This window comes from Hyperoodon ampullatus (genome assembly GCF_949752795.1).
Source record: "Hyperoodon ampullatus genome assembly, chromosome: 19".
NCBI classification, from domain to species: Eukaryota; Metazoa; Chordata; class Mammalia; order Artiodactyla; family Ziphiidae; genus Hyperoodon; species Hyperoodon ampullatus.
The window spans coordinates 51,172,539-51,197,740 of record NC_136932.1 but is presented as its reverse complement, the minus strand read 5'-3'; the positions used below and the strand labels follow the sequence as shown (position 1 = coordinate 51,197,740).

Sequence of the window (25,202 nt, the reverse complement as noted above, 5' to 3'; positions counted from 1 at the left end):
TGCCAGGTCTTTGGGCTCCAAACATGAACAGACATATTCCTGAATCTCAAAGAGCTCACAATCTAGTGAAAGAGACAGAAATACTATTCACAAATAATTAAAGTGAATTAGGTGCTGAAAGAATTCAGTACAAATTCTGCAGGAATACAGTAATTAGGGAGGTCTTGTGGAGGTGATTTTTAAGCAGAATCTGGAATGATCTGAAGGATGAGTAAAACTCTGCCAGACAGACAAGGCACCGAAAGACACAGCAAGCAAAGGGAATGGAGTGGGCAGGCTTGGAACAGGAGTAGGTGTGGAACACCAGTATGTGCTTGAGGAACAGCAAGTTTTAAAATGACCACACACAGGGCACAGAAGCGGGAGTGATGGGACATAAGACTGGAAAGTCACAAATTATATAAATAAAGCAAAAGTCCCCGACTCCTCCCTTAATTCCACTCTGTTCCCTAGTGACGCAAACTACTATTTTGTTGTAAACTCTTCCATACATTGTTTTGAACTCTTTGCATCTATAAATGTACATTTATGTTCAAGCCTTCCCCACCCTATTTTGGTCTCATACTGTAACTTGCTTTGCCCAGTTACCAATATGTATTGGAGATCCTCCCAAATCAGAGTTTTACTTTTCTAATGAGATTCTTTTCCGCTAAAGAAAAGGTCACTCTGGCAGGAGAGCAAAGAATGGTTTGGAGAAGGGTGGAGATAAGAAGTTAGAGGGGACCAGTGGAACAATCCAGGAGAGTCATCTTGCCTGAGGGCCTAAGGCTTTGGCAATGGGAATTGGGGTGTGGGGTGTGGACTGAGAAACATTTCTGACATAGATTCTGAAGAATCCAGATTGGATAGGATCTGGGAGGAAGGAAAGGTGAAGAACCAGTGTCTGCACCTTTGCTCTGTGCGACTGGGCAGACTCCATGTTTGTGTGTGTTGGGGGATGGGACGGATTGGGGATGTAGTGGGTGTATGGAGACAATGAACTAATTTTTAAGAATTGTCAAGTTTGAGGTGCCTGTGAGCACCAGAAAACGGTGGTAAGACTGGGTCAAGAGTTCAGGGAATTCAGTAGCATCCAAGGCCTGATATGTGTGAATACTATTGCTCAGAGCCAAAGTACTTCTAAAGAGGCGGTAGAGAGTGCGGAGCTACATGGAGTAACAGAAAATGGCTGGGACTTTGAGACACTTTAGTTCCCATGCTAGCTCTGCCTTTTGCCAGCAATATGACACTGGACCTTTTTTGTGAGCCTCAGTATGTTTATCAGTAAAGTAGACCTAATAATACCCACGTTCTAAGATCCCTAAAACCGTGTACGGTACAGTACAGTACGTGGTAGTAAGGAATTTTATACACAAAGTGCTCTGAATGCGCGGAGCGGAGGGACGGGAAGGTGGCACCAGAGATGACACCTGCAATGTTATCAGAGCATAAGTTATCAAGCTGGGTTTTGAAAGAAGCTAGTTTGCCAGGCACGGCACGGTTCTTCCAGAAAGGGAGGGCGGAAAATGTGCCACGGACGGAGGGAGCAAACGAGCCTGCAACTAAGCACTGCGAAGTGGGGGTGCGAAAAGGCTAGAGAGGCGGGCAGGAGCCACCAGCTAAGGTCCCTGAAGGGTGGGGCCGGGGCCAGCGGGCCTACCTCCGGGGCCACGCCGCTGCCCTCGCTGTAGTTCTCGGAGATGAGCTGGTCGAAGAGCAGGTGTATCTCGGTGCGGCTGGAGCTGCTGTCATCCGGGCGCAGGGCGCAGAGCCTGGCTGACAAGCAGCGGAATCCACGGCCCTGCTCGAGGGGTGGCTCCCGCTGCGCCTCTTGCGCCGGCCCGCTCGGCAAGGTACCCACAACTTGCGCCGCCGCCATCTTTCCTACGTAGGGCCACAGGGAAATACTTCCGGGGTATTCCCCGCTTCCGCGCGCCAGTTCCGGAAATGCCTGTTTCAAACCAGAACCTGAGGTGGGAGGGGTTCTGAGACTACAGGACCGATCCTCGGACTAGTGCCCTGTGAAGGTATATCAGAAATTGCGTGGGAGACTTTTTCGCCGCCCACCTCTCCTTGAGCCCTGACTGAAAAGTGGGGACTCTATTTGTCCTCCCAGAGAGTTTGTTACTGGGCAGGGCTGACATTCCTGTTTAGGACTAAGCGTTTCAGATTCAGTCTGGGGTTGCAGGAAGGCCGCTGTGGAGGGGCGTGGCAGAAACTGCTAGTTCGACATCCTTCTCTTCTTACATCGTATTGGAGCCCCTAATTTTTTCCCTAGACACAAAACCACCCTGAATAAAAACTGTGTTCCCCAGTATTCTTTGCAGCTGGCCGGGAATCCTGTAGATCTTAAAGCACCTAAACACACAGAAGTAATTTGGGAGTTCAAACGGAACCATGTAAAATATAACCTGCCTGAGGGTGACATGGTTGAGATTGGACACCTCAAGATCTCCTGAAACCTTAAAAGCAAGAAGCTGGAAAGGAAAATAGCCATTTAAAGAGCTGTGAACAATTTTCAGTCACACCGGAAGTGAAGGCTTGAAATTTACATTTGGGCAGACTGGGAAAACCATCTCTAGGACGTTTGAGTTATGCAAATATAAAGCAAATTCTCACCCATAACTCTTAGGGAAACCCTTGAAGTCACCCAAATGTACATATTTTATCCTGTGAATAAAATACTTATGTTTAGCAATGAAAATTGGTGATACGCTTTAGAAGGGCGAGTTCTCTGAGAACTTTGGGATTCTTTGAGGAGAAATACTTATTTTATTTTGAATTTAAATTTCATTATGTTTGTATATTATTTCTTCTTGGATGGGTGTATACATATGTATGTATATTTGTGATACTCAAACATTTGCTCCAAGATCAGGAACTGAGAACTAGTCACTTATTTTTTTTATTTTTTTATTTTTTGGCCACGCTGCACAGCATGTGGAATGTTAGTTCCCCGACCAGGGATCGAACTGCGCCCCCTGCATTGGAAGAGCAGAGTCTTAACCACCGGACGGCCAGGGAAGTCTCTAGTCACTCATGTTTTAGTTTGAATTCTCCTAAAGCAGAGCCTCAGGTGAGGTTGATATGTGAGTGATTTACTCAGGAATGAACAGGAAAGAAAGGGGAATCAACAAAAATATGTGCTATCCAGTTGCCCATTGCAAGGGCTGAATGATTGCTCCGTCCTCGGGACTTTATGAGAAGCCTTATGGAATGCTCTCAGAACCCCTGTCCTGAGAAATGGAAGGGGGGGAGCATATATCTGCCAGCCTTTGACCTCTGTTGTCAAGTGTTGCTCCACCAAGCATTAATTCTCCAGTGCTTCTGAGTTGAGCATGCATCAGTGTATAGTGGTTCCTGCAGGAGTCTCTTGTTGCATGGACAAAGAAGTCCTGAGGCAAAAGTGAGAGGTGTGGGCTACTAGGGTAGGAGTCTGACATGTTAGCTTGTGCTGACACGTAGTAGATGCAGGAGATAAAGTGGTTCCTATAGCAATGATTAGGATAAGACTATAAGGCCAAGAGTATGTGAAGCAGTGCATAGGAGTTGTCCAACACACTGGGCTAGAAGGACTTGAGACCTGGTCATCACCACAGTGAAGGTGGCATGAAAGAAACTGTGGAAAGGACCTAGGTTTGGTGTGGCTAATCTTAGGTCGAAATGTGGATGACCCACACTTAGTGTTATTCAAGACTGAATGACTCAGAGATTGTGAACTGTACCAGTCTGTTGAGTTCTGATGGAGTATACCCTTGTGGATGGCAGTGTGGTTTCTCCAAGGAAATGAACATGTCTACTCTCTGGTGATCACCAGCTGAAGGAAATGTATATCAAGCTCTCATAGAGGCCTTTGAAGGCCCCCGGCATTGGCTTGTATTTGGACATTAACCTCCAAACTGTGAAAAATCACCGTTTGGCAAACGCCCTCCCAAGAAAATCTCCTCACACATCCTTATCTTTCCTCACTCTCAGTATTTTTATAATCTTACAGTGACTGAGGGGCTTTAAAAGGTGCTAAGTAAGTTCACAGATATTTCCTTTTATAAATTCTGCATAAGGTGATCTGGAGCCTTACTCTGGAATTTCATTTCTTTCATGTTTTGGAACCCTGTTAAGACTTCGTTTTTATTGCCTCATTAGGGTCTGGATCAGACCCTGAAGTAGGCTTTACTTTACATCCCCCTCCATTTCTAATTCACATCCTTACTTCCTTCAGAACATTGACCATAATGTGTAGTTATCTTCTTTATCTGTTTACTTGTTTATTACCTGTTTCTTCGTATAGAATGTGAGCTTTGTGAAGGCACAGATACCATCTGTCTGGTTCACTACTGTATCCCCAGTGCTAGCACAGCACCTAGGATGTGACAGGCAACCCACAATACCTGTTGACAGAATAAATGAAGTTACTATTATTATCAGAGCCCCCATTTGCCATCTGTTGGTTGATATGAAAATCAAATGTTCTGTAAACTGTAAAGTTCTATTAACCTTAGGATCCAAATGAGGTAGATATTATTTCTCCCTTTTTACAGCCAAAGAAAGTTTAAATGGTTGAAAGAGAAAAAATTTAAGGTTTAAATGGTTTGTCAGGGGCAATGAAGGCAGTAGATTAGTCAACATCAGTCTACAACCTGGGCCAGTTGAATCTTAGGTCTGTGACTGTGAAACACATAGACAAGAAATTTCAAGTCTATTTTAACCTCCCACATTTCATAATGGAGAAAACAGGAGAAAGGGGCTGGCTTTCAGTATCCAGATCAACTGTGAGAGGCCAGGAAGGAAGATTAGCCTTGTGTTCTGTTCTAGAGTCTTAGAAAATTAGGACTAAGAGTCATTAGCCTATCAATTTGGTAATAATAATAATCATTTAGTCAACATTTACTTAATGTTTCCCACGTGTCAGGCACTATTCCAAGCACTTTATGGAACTAACTGTTTCTACCCTTGCAGCTCTATGAAGTATTGGGTTGGCCAAAAAGTTCGTTCGGGTTTATGGGGAAACCCCGAACGAACATTTTGGCCAACCCAATAGATCCTGTTATATAGATGAGGAAACTGAAACACAGAAAGGTTAGGACACTTGTTGAAGGCCACACAGTTGTGTGGTGGGCCTGGGTCTGAAATTCAAAGTTGGATCTCTTAACCACTATGCTATTTATATAACGTATAGGCCTTAGATTGTGACATGGAAGTATAGTTAAGGCCCTGACACTTATCTGCTATATGACTTTGAACAAATTACTTAATTTCTCCGAACTTCAGTGTCCTTATATGTAAAATGGTAGTGAGAAGAAGCATTGTCACAAGGTCATTGTAAGGATAAATTAGATGATACTTGTGGGGCGTATAACACAGTCCTTGTTGCATAGCAAGTGCCCAACAAATGTCATCTCTCCCCCACCGCCGCCTCCTCCTCCTATCACCCCTCACCAAATAAATTAAGTAGTATGGGTACTTTTAATGATGATGATTTTTTGGGGGGGGCGCGGTTCGCGGGCCTCTCACTGTTGTGGCCTCTCCCATTGCGGAGCACAGGCTCCGGACGCGCAGGCTCAGCAGCCATGTTTCACGGGCCCAGCCCCTCCGCGGCATGTGGGATCTTCCCGGACCGGGGCATGAACCCGTGTCCCCTGCATCGGCAGGCGGACTCTCAACCACTGCACCACCAGGGAAGCCCAATGATGACAATTTATTAAAAGAAACAATTAGTTTCCCTTCCCCACCACACCCCTGGTCATCTCCATCCACGGGCCCCCATTTTCATCTGTCTTCCTAGGCAAGGAGTTTCAAAGAGTCACATCTTTGAAGACAGGAACTCCAGGAAGGGATGAACAAGTATTAGAAAAGGACGGCCCTTAGGATGTCTTCATCTGCGAAATGGACAAAAAAATTAGGCATGAGACCTGCTGTTTGGGGGACCTGGATCCACAGAATACAATTGAGAGGCAAGAGTTCCCAGTTCTGGGAATCAATAAGAACCTGCCAGGAACCAGCAAGGCCATAAGCACCCCAAGGATTGTGGGTGGGTAGGAAAAATAATACATTCTGAACACAAGCAGGTTATTTTTAAAGTATGTGATGATTCTGTTGTGTTCAATACAACTTAATTTATAATCAAAACTGAATCCTTGTAGCTTTCTATTATGCATTTTTTTCAATCAGTGGCTATTGACAATAAAGGAACTACCATGTTAGGCCCCTGAAATATTTTTATAGTAAAGGGGTTCTTATAGTATAATAAGGCAATGTGCACCCAAGGCTTAAAATAAGCATACTCCTTGGTCATCAATTATACGCCTTAGAATTTATTCCAAGGAAGTTAATAAGGGCATATATACCAATTCAGTATTCACTACTGCCATATTAATGATGTAAAAAATAAGAAATATATTAAATGTGTATTAATGGGGGTTGCTAAGTATATGAACATACATGTGCATGAACATATGTGCATGAACATACATGCACATATGGAGCACATGTGAAGGGTATTAAAGATGATGGGATAGAAACATCAGTGTTGGTATTAAAAGTTGTTCACTAACTATTTCTTCTTTTTTTCTTTCTGGGCCGCACTGTGCGGCTTGTGAGATCTTAGCTCCCCGAACAGGGATCGAACCCGTGAACCCGGGCCCTTGTCAGTGAAAGCTCAGAGTCCTAACCACTGGACCTCCAGGAAATTCCCTCACTAGCTATTTCTAAGTGAAATAATCAAGAAATCAAAATAGGTATAAGATTACCTCATTTTAAAATAAATATTATATATGTGTGTATGTGTTATAATATGTACCAAAGTGTTAAGCAAACATCATTTTGGGGTGGAGGGTTATGGGTGATTTTTATCTTTTTTTTTTCCTCAGATAAATAGTCTGATCTTTCTCTAGGATATACCGGATAATGAAATTATTTTAAAGATTTGGAAACCACCATCCTGTGATAGGTGCTTCTTTTTCTTGGGAAGGGTGGGTGATGAGGAAGAGGCCACAGAGAGACAGGCTTCCGTCCCACTCACTTTTGGAAGGTCCTATTAGGGCCAAGCATACCACCTGCCTGGTTTGGACATGGTTTGAGGAAGCAGGGAAGGGCCTGATATTTTTACCTGTCCTTAGTCCGAGACACATTCGTGGCCACAACCATTGCTGGCGCAGTGCTCCTCCGGATCACAGTCCCAGTCACCACTGCAGAGCTCAACGCAGGTGCCTACGTTAGAACAGACCAGCTGAACACCACCATGCTATAGACACAGGTGCTAGAGAGGACAGCCCTTGATTAAGGAGCCAATTCTACTTTCTTCTTTTGGTTCAATCCACAGTATAATTTATAAATGATTACTCGCAGAATAACACTCATTAACATCTTATATGTTTCAGTGAAAAGCAATGCATTCACACAGTCTCAGCAAAGCAAGGCCTACTTTAAAGAAGGGGATAATTGTGTCTGTGGATGGGGAAATGCAAAGAAGTCCACTTCAATGTCCTCACTTCTCCTCTCTGTAGGGAAAGGGGCAGAGAAGGGGAGACTCACATTTACCAAATACCAGCAAGGGTGCCCTGCAGTCACCTTGTGCAGTGAGTCTGACTGGCCCCATTTTATAAGAGTGGCAGCTGGGGTGCACAGAGGTGACTCTCCTACTAGTCAGTACAGAAGTGGGATCCAACCCAGACCCGCCTGGCCCCTAGGCCAAGCTCCCTCTGCCATCCCACAGGGTGAAACTGACCCTGACCTGAAGAGCACATCTCCAGATTTCAAGGAGTCACTCCTGACCTGAGTGGAGACTCCCCATGTTCCCAGAGCCTCAAGGTTAGTGTTCGAGGGCCAATGAAACAGGTCCAAGAAGCTGGTTAAGACCCCACAAGGGTTTCTAACAAAATGTGTGCAGAGCTCTGGACAAATGTGTGCTGTGCTTGGGTTGGTTACTCAGCTGTGATCAGGAGATTCTCTACCTGATTCTGTCTCTGCACTTCTCTGGGCCTTTGTTTTCTCATATGTAAAAAGAAGCCCTTGGATCCAGCAGAGGTGGATGAAGTTCACTCTCCAGTGTCAACTCCAATCAATAGAGGTGGCTATTCTGATGCTGGGTTGAGAAGCACTGGGACACCTTGTCCAGGCTCAAAGAGAAAGGGTGCTATGATTGATTAGCAATGTCTGAGGATGTAAGACGGGGGCCTGGTGGGATGTCTACAATGTACCTGCAGACCTCAGAGAAGATCAACACCATCCCTCCATGCTTTTATTAGCCATTGTTGGTTTATGGTAAGAGAATTGGGAGACTTGTCTCCACTCACAACAGTTTGGTCACTCATTAACATCTATTGATTTCTTACTATGTACAAAGCACAGAGGTAAGTTATTCAGGAAGTACGAAGATGTAAGATCGGGTTATTACCTTCAAGCAGCGTAGAGTCTAAGAATGGAGATAGGATTTATGTTTAAAGTACTAAAAGCAAAGCAGTATGTGACATGTGCCCTGAGAGAGATTTATCCAAAGGACTAAAGGAGCACAGAAAAGAGAGGACATTACTTCTAATTAATCAGGAAAGGTGAGTCTTGAAGTATGGAAATCTTTAAAAGGCAGAATTGAGACGGATGGTAGAGAAGAGAAAAGAATTACTAACCAAAGTTCACAAGGGGAAAATGCAACAAGGTGGGACTAGGGAGAGGTGCGTGAGGCACCCAGGGCACAAAATTTAAGGAGGCACTTGTGCAATCCTGGGAGTGAGCACCTCCTTAAATTTTGTACCCTATATGACTCATCTCCTTACTCTTAACCCTGAAATACAAGAAATACAGGAAGAATAGCAAATGGAAGGCTGGATAAGTATTAGGGAACATTTGGAAGTCAAGGCAGAAAGGTAAGCAGGGGACAAAGTTACAGAGGGCAGATCTTGAGGACCTGAAAAGTTGAGATTTCATTTGGTAGGTCAAGAGAGGGATGTGATGGCCGTTTACTTATGAAGATTATCTGGTGTGAAAGCATAGAATAGACCAGGATTCCACAAGCAAGCTAACTTCAGAGGGAAGAGAGGGGCAGGGAGAGCTGTCAGGAAATGATTGCACTGGCCCGAGCATGGAGTAATCAGGACTGGAAATACAGTGTGGCAATGGGGGTTGGAAAGGAAGGAACATGTGTAAGAAACAATTTCAAAGAATGAATGGTATTTGGGAACCCATTTAATGTAGCGGAAGGAGAACAAAGAGGAGACGAGTTAGAGTTGAATCCAATGACACTTAGGGAGAAGAAGATAGTGACGATAATCTAAGAGAGAAGAAAGTTGGAGGATTGATGGAGTGACAAACAATCTCAGATGCTGCAGAGGTTAAAGGCTCTGGCTACTGAAGAGAGTCAAGTGATTTGTCAAGAAGATCTGGGAGAGTGATGGGGACAGCAATGGAGACTACAGTCAGTCTTCAAGGGATTAAGGAATGAGTTATGGGGAAGAAAGGGGAGAATGAAGGTTACCCCTTTGAGAATGTTGGTGGTAAAAGGAAACAAAGAGATTGGGATGATTCTTGGTTCACATATTTAAGAAAATATTTTCTCTAGGTGATCCAATTTATTTGCAGCAAGAGACAAAGAAACTGGAGGAGAGAGAGACGCTGGGGAGATGGAGGGTGGCTGATGCGGGTGCAGAAGGCTCCCCTTTGGGAGAGTCTAGATGGAGGGGTGACCCGGGGAAAGGAGCGGAGAAAGTAACAGCAGAAGCAGAGAGATCCTACAGTCGAGGTGGGTCCCTGCAATGGCTCCTTGACAGGAACATCTTCCCGTCTCTCCTTTCTTCCCCTCCTGCCCCTGCACCCACTGGTCCCCGATGGCTTACTTTCTGGCTCCTTCATACAAAAAAGGACAGGGCTACCTTCTGTATGGACTTACCCAGAAGTTTCAAGGGTCTCAAGGCAGCCTGAAGCTCCTGTACCTCTGAGCTGAGGGTGACTAGGGTCACAAGGAGGAGGAAGCCTCCCAGATTCATGCTGCTGTCGGAGGTCTTTGGTAAAGATGCAGCAGGGCTGAGAACAGCTGAAATGTATCCTCTTCTGTCCCCTGAGCTGGGATGAAAGGCCAAGGGTGGGGCTAGAGTCTGCGGGAGCCTAAGCCCTGCCCAGAAGCTGACATGTCCGGAGAACATACACCATGTATACCTCGGGTTATGCCACATTGTTACCTAAGCAAGTCTCTGAGCCAAGGGAACACCCTCCTCTGACGGACAAATATGACTCCTAAACCAGGAAAGCAGTGAGTGACTGAGAAAGAAGGTGAATTCATTCACTCATTCCTTTTTCAACACAAGTATCAGATGTCTTCTCTGGGCCAGGCACATGCTGGGCATGAGGAAGGTGTCCTTACAGTGCTTACAATGTAGGAACTCGGTGCTAGCTGGTGAAGGTACAACCTGCTCTTTCACTTCACCCCTCCTTGTTCTGGGCCCTGGCACCTCTGGTCTAGAGGGCAGGGAGAGGCAGTAGGACAGCCAGCAAGGGTGCTCTTAGGTCACCTGCTGGTGGTAAGGAGGTGACTCTAGCCTCCTTCTGGCTTGGTCTGATTCTACTCCTGGGCACCAGGCAGACGTGGTGGCCTTTGCCTGTATGATACGTGTAATTGTCTTGGGACGGAGTTCCACCTCTTCTTGTCCACGTTCATTTCTGAGGGCCCAATTTCCTGATATATGTGTTAAACTCTTCCAGAATGTCTCCTATCATGAAGCACTGGGGTGGGGGTGGGGTGTGACTGCAGTAACCAACCAGCTAGGCAGTGAATTTCATTTCCCCCCTTCTTGTACACACTCCTACACTAGAGGAGTGATCCTCTGAAACAAGCGCTCCCCTTGGTTTTCTGGAGGGATAGGCCCTCTTCCCTCCCCAGTAGCAGCAGGGATGGGGGGGAGGCATGTATGAATTCTGGCCATCAAAACTGTGTTTCAGGGCTTCCCTGGTGGTGCAGTGGTTGAGAGTCCGCCTGCCGAGGCAGGGGACACGGGTTCGTGCCCCGGTCAGGGAAGATCCCACATGCCGCGGAGCGGCTGGGCCCGTGAGCCATGGCCGCTGAGCCTGCGCGTCCAGAGCCTGTGCTCCGCAACGGGAGAGGCCACAACAGTGAGAGGCCCACGTACCAAAAAAAAAAACACAAACAAACAAACAAAAAACTGTGTTTCATACGATGTCTCTCTTAATGTGGGATGAGGACGACTGCGCTGGTGGGTAATGGCAGGACCAGGTTGTAACCTCTTAACAAGGCCCTGGGAGCTGGTTGACTTCTCTTTACAAAACGCAGTACTTGACATTGCCCCAGGGCCCCTGGTTCCTAATTCTGGGGCTGCAGGAAGAGAGCTGCCCTGTTATGCTCCATTTGTCACAGTTCCTGAAATGCACCAGTGAGAGGTCCTTTAGGCAAACAACTGACCTCACAAATTGCTAATACCCCTAGGTGGGTTAAGGAGTACATTTATGGGTTATTCATTATGCAATTTTGCAAACTACCTTAACTCAATCCTGCCTATCCCAACGCTGAGATTGGTTGGTGTCTAATTTCTGTAACAGGGTAAGAGCCAGAAAGAAACTTCTAGAGATGCTGAACGCTGACAAGAATATCAATCCATATGTAATTCCAAAATTTTTTAAATGCTACAAAAAAGTTTAAATTGCATAAAACTCAAAGGTATGTTGAAATTAAATTCATTTCCTTTTGATGTCCTCTTTTCTGATTTTATTTTGGGCACTCTGTTTTGCTGGTTCCCTTAGTTTGTCCTTTTGGTTACTCAAAGCTGAGTGGGGCCTTCAGAGCCTTGGTAATGAGGCCCCCGTCTTCCCTGGATTTACCTTGGCATGCAGTTATTTGGTGCTGCCAGCTAAATAGACATTTAAGCCTTATAGTTTTATAAAGCCTAAAGAAAATTTTGCCTTGTGACAAAAAAAATCTCAACAAGACCAGTAATCTGAATTGAAGCCCACCCCAGATGTGAGTGTAGGGCATAACAACTCCCAAACACCATTTAGTGAGCACTGGCTTTACTCCAGGCTAGGTTCTTTACCGACCTCCTCACATTTAATCCTAACAAGGCTGTGAGGTGGTCTGTTGGTTAGGAGTCTGATTGCTAAAAGAGGGAATTTAGTATGAAAATGTAAGGGTGTCATTTTGGCTTCCCTGGTGGCGCAGTGGTTGCGAGTCCGCCTGCCGAGGCAGGGGGACACGGGTTTGTGCCCCGGTCTGGGAGGATCCCACATGCCGTGGAGTGGCTGGGCCCGTGAGCCATGGCCGCTGAGCCTGTGCGTCCGGAGCTGCAACGGGAGAGGCCACAACAGTGAGAGGCCTGCATACCACAAAAAAAAAGAAAAAAAAAAGAAAGAAATTATTATTTATTTAAATTAATTTATTTTTGGCTGCGTTGGGTCTTGGTTGCTGCGCATGGGCTTTCTCTAGTTGTGGCGAGTGGGGGTTACTCTTTTCTGCGGTGCGCGGGCTTCTCACTATGGTGGCTTCTCTTGTTGCAGAGCATGGGCTCTAGGCACACAGGCTTCAGTCGTTGTGGCTCATGGGCTCTAGAGCGCAGGCTCAATAGTTGTGGCACACGGGCTTAGTTGTCTGCGGCATGTGGGATCTTCCCAGACCAGGGCTCGAACTCATGGCCCCTGCATTGGCAGGTGGATTCTTAGTCACTGCGCCACCAGGGAAGTCCTCTGCATCACTTTCACATCTACTTCATCTTTCTTTCTCTGCTGACCATCTTCCTCTGTTTTTCAAACCATATGGTAGGGGGAATGTTACCTCCCCTGAGCCCTCAAGCTCAAGATGAGTCCAGAAAGTACTAGATTTTCCCAAACACAAATTTAAAATGCCAGAGGAGAGAATTTTTTGGCCTGGTTTGAGTCAGATGTCACCCCCGCCCCCCAAACTGACAATACAAACAAAGCTGCTGAGGGCTCTGTGTGTGTGTTTATGTAAGGGTGTATGTGTGTGCGCGTGTGTGTGTGTTGCGGGGGTATTCAGGGAACAATTGTAATTAGGAAGACACACAACATTGTTTCCAATACAGACAGGATTATTGCCATTTTACAGATGAGAAAACTAAGTCACAGAGAGATTTAGTAACCTACCCCCAAATGACAGTTAAAAGGCAGAACGAAGCTCAAACTCCAAAAGTAATGCGCTTCTCTAGAACACGTTACTATCAGGTTAGGTCCAAATCCTTAGAAAATAATTTTGATTCCTCTCTGTGGCACAGATGAATGAGCTTTTTTTAAAAAATAAATTTATTTATTTTTGGCTGCATTAGGTCTTTGTTGCTGTGCTCGGGCTTTCTCTACTTGTGGAGAGCGAGGGCTACTCTTCACTGCAGTGCATGGCTTCCTCATTGCAGTGGCTTCTCTTGTTGCAGAGCACAGGCTCTAGGCATGCAGGCTTCAGTAGTTATGCCATGCAGGCTCAGTAGTTGTGGCACACGGGCTCAGTAGTTGTGACGCATGCGCTTAGTTGCTCCGTGGCATGTGGGATCTTCCTGGACCAGGGGTCGAACCCATGTCCCCTGCATTGGCAGGCTGATTCTTAACCACTGCACCACCAGGGAAGCCCTTAATGAGCTTTTGAGGACATAGAATTCTACTTCATCTAGTATAGCACTAATTGTCAAGATTTCATTAGCAGAGCACAATTGCTCTGAGCTAAGCCGCTTGCTAGAGAGGATTCTGAGCACTCAGTCAGATCAAAGGGAGGGCTCATCCACCTAAAACTGTAACTTTGGTTTTAGGAGACTCAAGGAACAACAGGTGGCTCTTATTTCTGGCTGTTCAGTAGGTCATTCCGAGGTTGTGAAGACAAGACCAATGCTTGTATAGCACAGTAGATAAGAAAGAGGACTTTAGAGTATGACAGATCTGGTTTACATCTGGCTCCACTGCTTGCTAGCTGTGTGATTTGGGGAAAATTACTTTCCCTTTCTGAGCCTTACTTCCTCATCTGCTAAGTGGGCATAACTCCTACCTCATAGGGTTGTTGGGTAGACTAATGTATATGGACATATATGTACACATACCTAGTCCTGGCAGAGTCCTCAGAGCTATTAAAAAAGTAAAGGGAATGTATGTCTTTCTATTCCCTATAGTAGGGCACTTGCAGACAACTCAGGCAAAACTGTATCAGTTCATTAAAAAAATATCACAGAAGAAAGAGGAATCGGAATCTGTCCATATTTTATTCTGCTGGAAATCATAAACCCAACCAAGAAGAGACTCCAGGGCTTAACCTGCTATTACTGTCAGCTCAACGACTATCTGTGGGTTCATGATTCCTGTATGGAGGTCAGGAAGCTTAGCATGTCACTAATGTCTATCTAAAGAGTCATTAGCAGAGGAGGGTCAGTTGAGTCACAAACAATCTTTTTTTTTATTTCCAGGAAACTTCATTGTTTTATTTTAAGAAATTGCTGCAGCCCCCCGAACCTTCAGCAACTAACCACCCTGATCAGCCAGCAGCCAGCAGCCATCAACATCAAGGCAAGACTCTCCAACAGCAAAAAGATTATGACTCACTAAAGGATCAGATGATGGTTAGCATTTTTGAGCAATAAAGCATTTTTTTTTTCTTTTTGCGGTATGCGGGCCTCTCACGCTGTGGCCTCTCCCGTTGTGGAGCACAGGCTCCGGACGCGCAGGCTCAGCGGCCATGGCTCACGGGCCCAGCCGCTCCGCGGCATGTGGGATCTTCCCGGACCGGGGCATGAACCCGTGTCCCCGGCATCGGCAGGCGGACTCACAACCACCGCGCCACCAGGGAAGCCCAATAAAGCATTTTTAAATAAAGGTATTTTTTAAGACATAATGTTAATGGAATACAGTTTAGTGTAAGCATAACTTTTATTTGCCCTGGGAAACCAAAAAATTCCTGTGGCTTGCTTTATTTGACATTTGCTTTATTGCAGTGTCTGTAACTGAACCTGTGATATCTCTGAGGTCTGTCTGTACGTTCCTCCCTTCTGATGTCTAAGTGTATTCCATAAGAAATAATGAGCATTGTTTTGACTGTGGGTTTTTTTAAATTGGAGTATAACTGCTTTACAATGTTGTGTTAGTTTCTGCTGAACAACGAAGTGAACCAGCTATATGTATACATATATCCCCTCCCTCTTGGACCTCCCTCCCATCCCCACCCCCCATCCCATCCATCTAGGTCATCACAGAGCCCCAAGCTGAGCTCCCAGTGAGTCACAAACAATCTTCTATCATTTTTCCACAAGGTGATAAAGAGCATGGCAAGTGTCTAGAAGGAAATGTCCCCACCCAAAGAGTTCCCGCTCCCAGTGAGAGCCTTTGCAACTTTATTATCAGCAATAACAGGGGCTTATTATCAGCAATGACTGCTCCAAATACCAGCTCTGTTGTTCCCTGTGCTCTGCAATTGGAGCGTGAGACCAAGTTTGAGATGACTGGCAGGCACCACAGGATAAGATCTGGACACCATGAATATCGTAAGCCTGTGCCCTCCCACCTAGACCTCTTTGTGCTTCTAGATCATGCAGCAGGCAAGAGTCTGAGCTTAGGAACCTGGGTCAGATCCTGACTCCAATTTAGTAGCTGTGTGACTGTGGGCAAGTCATAGAACCCCTATGAGCTCTGTTTCCTCCCCCTATAAAATTAACATAAGAATAGTACCTGCCCCACAGTGTTGGCGTGAGAATTCAATTGGATAATTATATTCAGAACAATACCTGGAAGATAGCAAACACCCAATACATGCCGCTGTTTTCAAGGATTCATGATAGTTTTTTTTTTAAAAGGAATTCTTCCTTATAACTCAAGGCACCCAGGCTTAAACCTCAGCGTCACCCCTGTGTGACCTTGGATAAGTCATGCCCTCTCTATGGGATTCAAGCTTCCTCATCTCTAAGAAGAGTTAGTTTAGAACTCCACTGATGCGAGAGCTTTTCTTTTTAAAGGATGCTCCTCCTTTAAATGAAAGGAACTCTGTATTATTGGGCATTCATTATGTGCCCAGCAAGACACCGTGGTGAGTACCGGTGTGTGCAGGAGCATAGGACGCTGGTGAGAAGGGTGGGGAGTGCAGCTGGAGGCTGAGCGTGTGAGCAGATGCAGAGGTGGCACTTGAGATGTCTGCTTGCGCTTTTTCTTCGTATACAATGTCTCGTTTCCCCGACTTTTCCACTCCCTTCCCCTTCTTGTCTTTGTACCGGGTCCTGTACCTTCCTCCTCCTGACAGTAACAGGTAGTTGCTACCAGGACGCTCCAATCGCCTTACGAGTTTTTTTTTTTTTTTTTTTTTTTTTTGGCTGCGTTGGGTCTTTGTTGCTGCGCGCGGGCTTTCTCTAGTTGCGGAGAGCAGGGGCTACTCTTCATTGCGATGTGTAGGCTTCTCATCGTGGTGGCTTCTCTTGTTGCAGAGCACAGGCTCTAGGCGCATGAGCTTCAGTAGTTGTGGCACGCGGGCTCAGCAGTTGTGGTGCATGGGCTTAGTTGCTCCGCGGCATGTGGGATCTTCCCAGACCAGGGATCGAACCCGTTTCCCCTGCACTGGCAGGCGCATTCTTAACCACTGTGCCACCGGGGAAGCCCACCTTGCGAGTTCTGAGGGCAGCCCCTGCAGCTCTGTGTTGACGATGGGGAGGAGGACGGGCCCCCCCTCCCCGCACGCCCCACCCCCACACGCACATCACGCTGCTGAGTGGCGTCTCCTTTGACGACAATGCAGATGGGCAGAGATGCGCTGTGAGTTACACTCTTCCCCTGTGAGCTCTGCAGCGTGTGGAACCTGGATCAAGACACAGGTAATTGCAAGCGTAATCCCTGATAGGCAGCTGACCTTTCTGGATGATATAGACCTGAGGTTAGCATTGAGTAATGTTTTACTTTCAAATAAGCTCTCTGAGCCAAAAGAAATAGCTTGTTCTACCTAATATTCAAAACTACTAAAGAGGGCTTCCCTGGTGGCGCAGTGGTTGAGAGTCTGCCTGCCGATGCAGGGGACACGGGTTCGTGCCCCGGTCTGGGAAGATCCCACATGCCGTGGAGCGGCTGGGCCCGTGAGCCATGGCCGCTGCGCCTGCGCATCCGGAGCCTGTGCTCCGCAACGGGAGAGGCCACAACAGTGACAGGTCCGCGTACCACAAAACAAAACAAAACAAAAACCCCCCAAAACTACTAAAGAACAGAGGCCACTTTGAGTGACAGAGAGAAAGGAGGTAGAAACAAAGGGACCTGGTATTTATTGGGCACTTCTATGTGCCAGGTTTTATAAACACACACATACACTAATACACATATATGTATTTTGAATAATATATATATATATATAATTATATTGTATATTGAATAATATATATAATTATACGTATAATATATACATATAATTATTTCTATACACACACACACACACACACACACATTATCTCCACTCCTTTTAAAGATCAAAAATACTCTCAGGGGTTATCTCCATTTCATACATGGGGAGATAATAACTTCCCCAGGTTCACACAGCTTCTTAATTACCCGAGTCTTTCTGACTCCAAATCCTAAGCTCTCTCGTCCATCCAACACTGTTTATGCCTTTTCCTTACACATTCCCACTCACTATATTCTAGACCCAAATATTAATATTACAGGACTCAAGGCTTGATCTAAGAATGGGCATGTACCCTCTCGTCTTCTCGCCCCAGCCTCCATGGAACACTCTAGAATTCCTCACTGGGTCACACTACTTGAACTGCTAACAAGTAGAAATTCCCTTGGGTAAATAAGCCTCCTGCCATGTTCAGATGGAAGGAAAACCCCATATCTGAGTATCATAGCTTTTTTCCCTCCTTCTACCTGTACAGAATCCTTAGGCCTCCCTTTATTATAAGTTCTCAGAAATGTGGATCCAGCTTTTTGTATAAGTTTTCATTTTTCCTTTTGTAAAACTGTTTGGAAGTCCTTTTATTTTACAAGGATGGCTCTATCTGACCATTAGGATAGGCCTACTTAACCCATGAGCGTCAGACTTACTGCGTAAATGACTTTACCAAACTCATTTCTTCTTCCTAAGAACACAGTAGAGTACAGCTCCCAGCTTTCCTTGCAGCTGGCCATGGCCATGTGACTGAATTCCAGGCAATGTGAGCAGAGGTGATGTGCCCCACTTCTGGAGCAAAGCCCTTAACTCCCCTCCCCACCCCAAACCCATGCCATCCATCCTCTTCTTCCTATTGTTAGCCTGAAGCACTTAGGCAAGTGATCCTGGAAGCCAAATGTTGAGGTTGATGAAACCACAATATGGAAGGAGCCCGCTTACCAATTTACCACTTGGAGGAAATCTGCCTGCTGTTCAAGGATACCCATTTTGGATTTCACACCAGGGAGGAATAAACCATAACTGAGTTAAGCCAGTAAGATTTGGGGATTTATTTGTTGCGGCAGCTAATTAATACAATGTGAACTCTAATTAGTCACATCACTCTCTCTCTCTTTTTTTTTTTTTTTTTGTATTTTGGCCACGTGGCATGTGGGATGGCTCCCTGACCAGGGATCAAACCTGGGCCTCTGCAGTGAAAGCACCAAATCCTAACCACCAGGCCACCAGGGAACTTCCCTAGTCACGAAACTCTTGACAAATCCATTTAATCTCTTGCCCCTAACCACCCCCCACACCTCCCCCGAACCATCCGACACACACACACACACACACACATGCACGCATGCACACACACACACACACATACTCCACTGCTAAAGAGAAGGGCTATTTTGGGGGGGAAATTCCAGTTTCTTTTTTTTTTTTTTTTTGCGGTACGCAGGCCTCTCACTGTTGTGGCCTCTCCCACTGCGGAGCACAGGCTCCGGACGCGCAGGCTCAGCGGCCATGGCTCATGGGCCCAGCCGCTCTGTGGCATGTGGGATCTTCCCGGACCGGGGTATGAACCCGTGTCCCCTGCATCGGCAGGTGGACTCTCAACCACTGCGCCACCGGGGAAGCCCCCAGTTTCTTAAAGTCACTATTATGTTTCCTGAATAGTGGTGATAGTGCAGCCGTTATGGAATACTACATTCTTATTGCATTTAAGAAGTGCCAGCCTATGCTATAATTCAGATGTGATTTCATTCCTTCCTTATAGGCTGTGAGGCTCAATGACTTTGGGGTAACCCTACTGTGCATTTTATTGGCATAGGAGAGGGAATATTTGTGAGCCCTGGGATTTCAGCATGATATTGAGAAAGTGGAATTCAGTGAAGAGGAGAAAAAGGTAACGTAGACAAATATTTTGGAGTTGGACCAGCTGGGAATAAGTACAGATTTTTGGGCCACCAGTGACTTTCCATTGCACAGATCCAAATGCACCAGCCAGAAAGCACTGCTTCCCCAGGCATATCATGTAGACTTTAGACTCCAGGGACATTGCAATCCACGGTCAGGTGAGATGGTGCTATTCTCACAACCCAACCTTTGAGGTTCCCTCTTTATCTCTCAAAGTTTCAGGAGGACCCAGCACCCATAGCCTCTCTGTGAGGGACTAATTAGCTTGGCACAGAGACTGTGTAATTGATCCAGGTCTTTCAAGTGCCTGGTTGCCCAAATGTTAACACAGATCCTGTAACAAGTCACTAACCAAGTGTTAGGAAACACTGCAGTGTCAATTCCTGAGGCCCCAACACTATGAGTGCTTCCCACTGTGGGAGGGGAGTGAGTACAAGAGCTTTCAAAGTGGTTGGCTGGAATTAAATTTGCAGATAAATATGCATCCTGCATTTTTATTTTTGGAGGTAGTATAGTATAAGAAAAAGAGTTTTGGAGCCACTAAAATCTGGATTTAAATGCAGGCTCTACTACATCCTGGCCATATGGCCTTGACAATTAATCTCTCTATGTTTCTTCATCAAGAGTTAGAATAAGTGGTGCTGGGAAAACTGGACAGTTACATGTAAAAGTATGAGATTAGATCACTCCCTAACACCATACACAAAAATAAACTCAAAATGGATTAGAGACCTAAATGTAGGGCCAGACACTATCAAACTCTTAGAGGAAAACATAGGCAGAACACTCTATGACGTCAATCACAGCAAGATCCTTTTGGACCCACCTCCTAGAGAAATGGAAATAAAGACAAAAATAAACACATGGGACCTAATGAATCTTAAAAGCTTTTGCACAGCAAAGGAAACCATAAACAAGACCAAAAGACAACCCTCAGAATGGGAGAAAATATTTGCAAATGAAGCAACTGACAAAGGATTAATCTCCAAAATTTACAAGCAGCTCATGCAGCTCAATAACAAAAAACAAACAACCCAATCCAAAAATGGGCAGAAGACCTAAACAGACATTTCTCCAAAGAAGATATACAGACTGCCAACAAACACATGAAAGAATGCTCAACATCATTAATCATTAGAGAAATGCAAATCAAAACTACAGTGAGATATCATCTCACACCAGTCAGAATGGCCATCATCAAAAAATCTAGAAACAATAAATGCTGGAGAGGGTGTGGAGAAAAGGGAACACTCTTGCACTGCTGGTGGGAATGTGAATTGATACAGCCACTGTGGAGAACAGTATGGAGGTTCCTTAAAAAACTGCAAATAGAACTACCATATGACCCAGCAATCCCACTACTGGGCATATACACTGAGAAAACCATAATTCAAAAAGAGTCATGTACCAAAATGTTCATTGCAGCTCTATTTACAATAGCCAGGAGATGGAAACAACCTAAGTGTCCATCATCGGATGAATGGATAAAGAAGATGTGGCACATATATACAATGGAATATTACTCAGCCATAAAAAGAAACGAAATTGAGCTATTTGTAATGAGGTGGATAGACCTAGAGTCTGTCATACAGAGTGAAGTAAGTCAGAAAGAGAAAGACAAATACCGTATGCTAACACATATATATGGAATTTAAGAAAAAAAAATGTCATGAAGAACCTAGGGTTAAGACAGGAATAAAGACACAGACCTACTAGAGAATGGACTTGAGGATATGGGGAGCGGGAAGGGTAAGCTGGGACGAAGTGAGAGAGTGGCATGGACATATATACACTACCAAACGTAAGGTAGATAGCTAGTGGGAAGCAGCCGCATAGCACAGGGAGATCAGCTCTGTGCCTTGTGACCACCTAGAGGGGTGGGATAGGGAGGGTGGGAGGGAGGGAGATGCAAGAGGGAAGAGATATGGGAACATATGTATATGTATAACTGATTCACTTTGTTATAAAGCAGAAACTAACACACCATTGTAAAGCAATTATACTCCAATAAAGATGTAAAAAAAAAAAACAAATAAACCCCCCCAAAACCACTTAAGTCTCAGGAGCAGGTACTAGGAAGGGGCTGGAGCAAAGAATGAACGGAGGTAGCATCTACATTTTATCACTTTAACAAATTATGTAATTTATAAAATGTCTACTATTGCAAAAAAGTTCACAATCTGAATAGAACTTTACAGTTTAAAGAATGCTTTCACAATGTACATGATGTAATGAGATGATATTACTCCGAGATGTTGATTCAATGTATCTTTTGTTCCCAATTCTTCCTAGTTTCTGGCTGCCCATTGTCCCCCCCACCCCACTCATTGAGTCAATGGCAGCCCCTGCTTCGTGGGGAGGGCACATCAGCCTGGAATAAAGGGGCCAGGGCTCGGCAGTGAGTTTCAAATTAGGCTTTGTTGAATTAGACAACAACAGGCTCTGCTGAAAGAGAAAATTTTTTCGAAATTTCAGAAGCGCCTTTTAACACACACAAGGCTTAGAGCTCTGAGCAGAGAGAAGATGCTGGACATGATGTGAGTTCTCATCCCATAGAAAAGGGGAAAGTCCTTCTGGTCAATGAGGAAGATGGGGGAGGGAGGGGGTATCAGAAGGAAGGAAGGAGAGGGCGGGGAGGGAGAGAGAGAGGGAGGGAGAAAGAGGAGAGGAAAGGGAGAGAATATTTATGAAAACAAACATTCATAACCTTGACCTTTTCATTTCACTCCTAAGAAATATATTCTACAGGAAACGTTTCCACCTATGGACAAAAATATAAAATCACGTTCATTACAGCAACCTGGGCAACAGCAAAAAATGTCACACAAATAGAATGACCACCAAAAGGGAATTGGTTAAATGAATTATAGTAAATTTATTCATTAGTCATCATATAATCCAAAAAGAATGAGATGTATTTGTGTGGACATGGAAAGATTTCCACAATTCATGTTAAATTTTAAAAGATGTATGTCATGCATGATAGGATACTTTAGACAAGAGAATAGGATATATTCTAATTTATGCAAATGGAGGCCACAATAGAGGGCTTTCAATATGCCCTTTCAATATGCTTTCAATATGCTTCACAGGCAGACCTGGGCTCTCCCTCATTATCTATGTGGCCACAAGAAAGTCATTTCACTGCTGTAAGCCTCAGTTTCCTCATCTGTGTAACAGTGATATTTGTTACTACTGTACCTCTGAGATTTAAAAGCAATAATCTCAGAACCTGCCTGGCAAATAGCAGGAGCTCAGAACGTGATGTTTCTTCCCAGAATGACTGTGTGTCTGTCAGGGAATTAGTTAATGCATAAGGTTGGTAAATCCTTCTAGACACCACATATTGTCAAATAGTACACACTGCTGTTTTTCAAACACATGTGGAACCTAATGTACCCAATAAATTACAAAACAGTTTAATAGAATCGCTGAGTTAACTGGATAATCAACCATCATGTGGGTTGACTGACATTTTTTACATAATTACATTGTCCTCATGGGGTGATTTTGAAAATATGAATCAAAACACTTAAAGGTGTTCAGGGCTGTGGGTTTGATTGAAGGCTTGTTAATTGTCCTCCAAACAGAGACATAGGTGATAATAGCGGAGGGCCCGTGGCGAGGCTGGGATTCAATTGGAGATTTTTGGACTCTGGACATCCTGTCTTTTCACAGTCACATGAGGGTGATGCTCCCTTTCGATGAAGGGCACCTTCAGAAATGGGGCATTTCTGGCTCCCATGCTCCCAGGGACTTTTTCTACCATTTAGTGAGCGCTTGTTATTGTGCCAGCTCTAGGCAAGTGAGTCACATCTGTGATCTCATTTATTTGTCACAAGGTCTCTAGGAGATAGGTCTTTGTAATCCCCACGTACAGAAACTGAGGCTCTGGGAGCTTGAGCAAATTCCACAAGACCACAGAGATAGAAAAAAGCTGACACAGAATCTGATAAGTCTGATTCCAGAGAAAGATTTGACAAGAAGCTTCCTCGTTACTGCTCCCAGGTCTCTGTGGCGCTAGCATTTGTGTTCACCCACGAACCAGGACAGTGATGACAGCCCCAGGAATAGCTGCTCCCATCAGAAGCCCTTCTCAGGATGGGGCTATGGGTCCTGACTAAGGGAAGGGAGCGGAGATGTGGAGGAAGGCCAGGTAGCCGGCCAGACACGGGGAAGTCCCACTGGGACAGGGCCCGCTTGCTCCAGTTGGGACTTTCAGAAAAAAAACAGAACACCCCATACGCAAAGATGCTGGGTCATTTGTCCTCAGCGTTTCTGTGCCCCGAGGAAATGAATGAAGAAAGAGGCAGAAGTGGGCGAAAGGTGACTCTTGAAGGGTACCTCCTGCAGGGAGGGTGTATGGAAATGTTCTGGGTTTTTTCAAGTTAAAGAGACTGGCTTTGCCATGTATTAACAGGTCACGTCACCTTTCTGAGCCCCAATTCCCATGTCTATGAAATGAGCATGACACTACAACTTAAAAAGATGTTATGAGAAATCAAGGCATGCATACTTCCCCCTCATCCACTCTAGCCAGGGCTGCCACGTATGGTTTTACAGGCTGTGAGCCACACAATTATGTCTGGTGACAGGATGAGTGGGACTGTAATACATCTCGACCTCATTTCTGAAGTCCTCCACCCAGAGGGAGGGGCACCTTTTCCATAATGGATAGAGGTGTTTGTTTACCAAACTGGGCACCCACTGGACTCTGTCCAGTGTAAGGGGCCTTTTTCTAGTTCTCCCAAAAGTGTCATTTGAGCTAGTGGTGGTCTCCATCCAGCCTGTCATGACTGCCTGCATTTCGACACAGGCTGCTGCCATAAAGATTTCTCACCTTCTATAGGTTTAAAGCTATGGTTTTCCTGTCTGGAACCAAGCCACCCCTTAGTACAAATTGGGAGACAACTGTAGGCATGAAAATCTAATGGGACTCTCTTTGCTCTGGGAATAGGGGAGATATAAACCCTGGCAGAGATGAGAGAAATGAAAAAATCTTTCATTCATCCCATTAAGAGAAGGGGCCTGTGGCAACCAGGGGTCTTGGTCTTTCCTGAGTCCCTGGCTGCCTCTGAGATTTTAAAGGTTAACAGAATTTGGAAGGTCCAACTCCCAGTCTGACCCTCAACCTTCAGTCCCTGTCACAAGCACCTAAGGAAACCAGAGTTGGGACCTAGAGCCAGGGAGTCATGTGGCAGCCCAAGCTCCTGGGGCCAGGTTCCTAAGCCTTGTACATGTCAGGCAGGACCAGACCGCAGGGTTAATGCATACGGTTAGCAAGTCCCCATGAAACCCATACATTGTCTATAAAATGATTAAGTGTTGTGTTACTCTTTTCAAATATAAGCACAGACAGCTGTAAATAATAGCATAAACTTCCATTTAGTGGCATTACTGAATCCATTAGGCATGGTGTCCTTATGCATGTTACATACTAAAAGCTCCGTTATGTTACGTTTTAACGTTTTTGATGTTTTCAAAGGGTCCTTATGAGGCAATTTGGAAATATGTATTTAAGCCTTAGAAATAGGTGGCGCTCTGAGCTTTACTAATGACTTGTCTATGGGTCCACAGAGAGGAGACCCAAGCTCACAAAACGATCTCACAGCCAGTAAGCGGCCGAGCCTAAAGCCAAGAGAATGTCTGTCTGACTCCAGGCCCTGAAAGCTTCACTTTCACATGGTGCTAATGCTCCCTCTTGACCAAGGGAGCCTCGGGGAAGGTGTATATTTGGCACCAACCATTCACTTGTTTCTTGGCCACCATTTATTGAGCACTTGCTAAGTGCCAGGCACTGGGCTAAGTATTTAGCACAACCTCATTCACTCCTTAGAATGACCCTGTGAGGTACGAACTATTATCACCGTTTTAGGATGAGTAACGTGCACCCAACTCAGAGCTAGGAAAAGGGGGGGCCAGGGTTCAAATGGGGTCTGTGCGGCTTCAGATCTCCTCGTTACACTGTACGGCTGCCAAGGCTCTGTGG

The 25,202-nt window shown here is 45.3% G+C and overlaps 1 protein-coding gene across 2 annotated transcripts in view; it reads right to left on the bottom strand.

Annotated features, from left to right (window-relative positions):
- The window catches only part of HEATR6 (HEAT repeat containing 6), a gene marked incomplete at both ends in the record, with an annotated part of 46,952 nt that extends 45,094 nt beyond the window's left edge, over positions 1-1,858 (bottom strand). For both annotated transcript variants that reach the window (XM_079725871.1, XM_079725872.1), the window contains one exon: positions 1,640-1,858. In XM_079725871.1, the coding sequence (XP_079581997.1) occupies positions 1,640-1,858 (219 nt within the window). The remainder of the gene's footprint in view (positions 1-1,639) is intronic.
- Between the last annotated feature and the right edge of the window lie 23,344 nt (positions 1,859-25,202).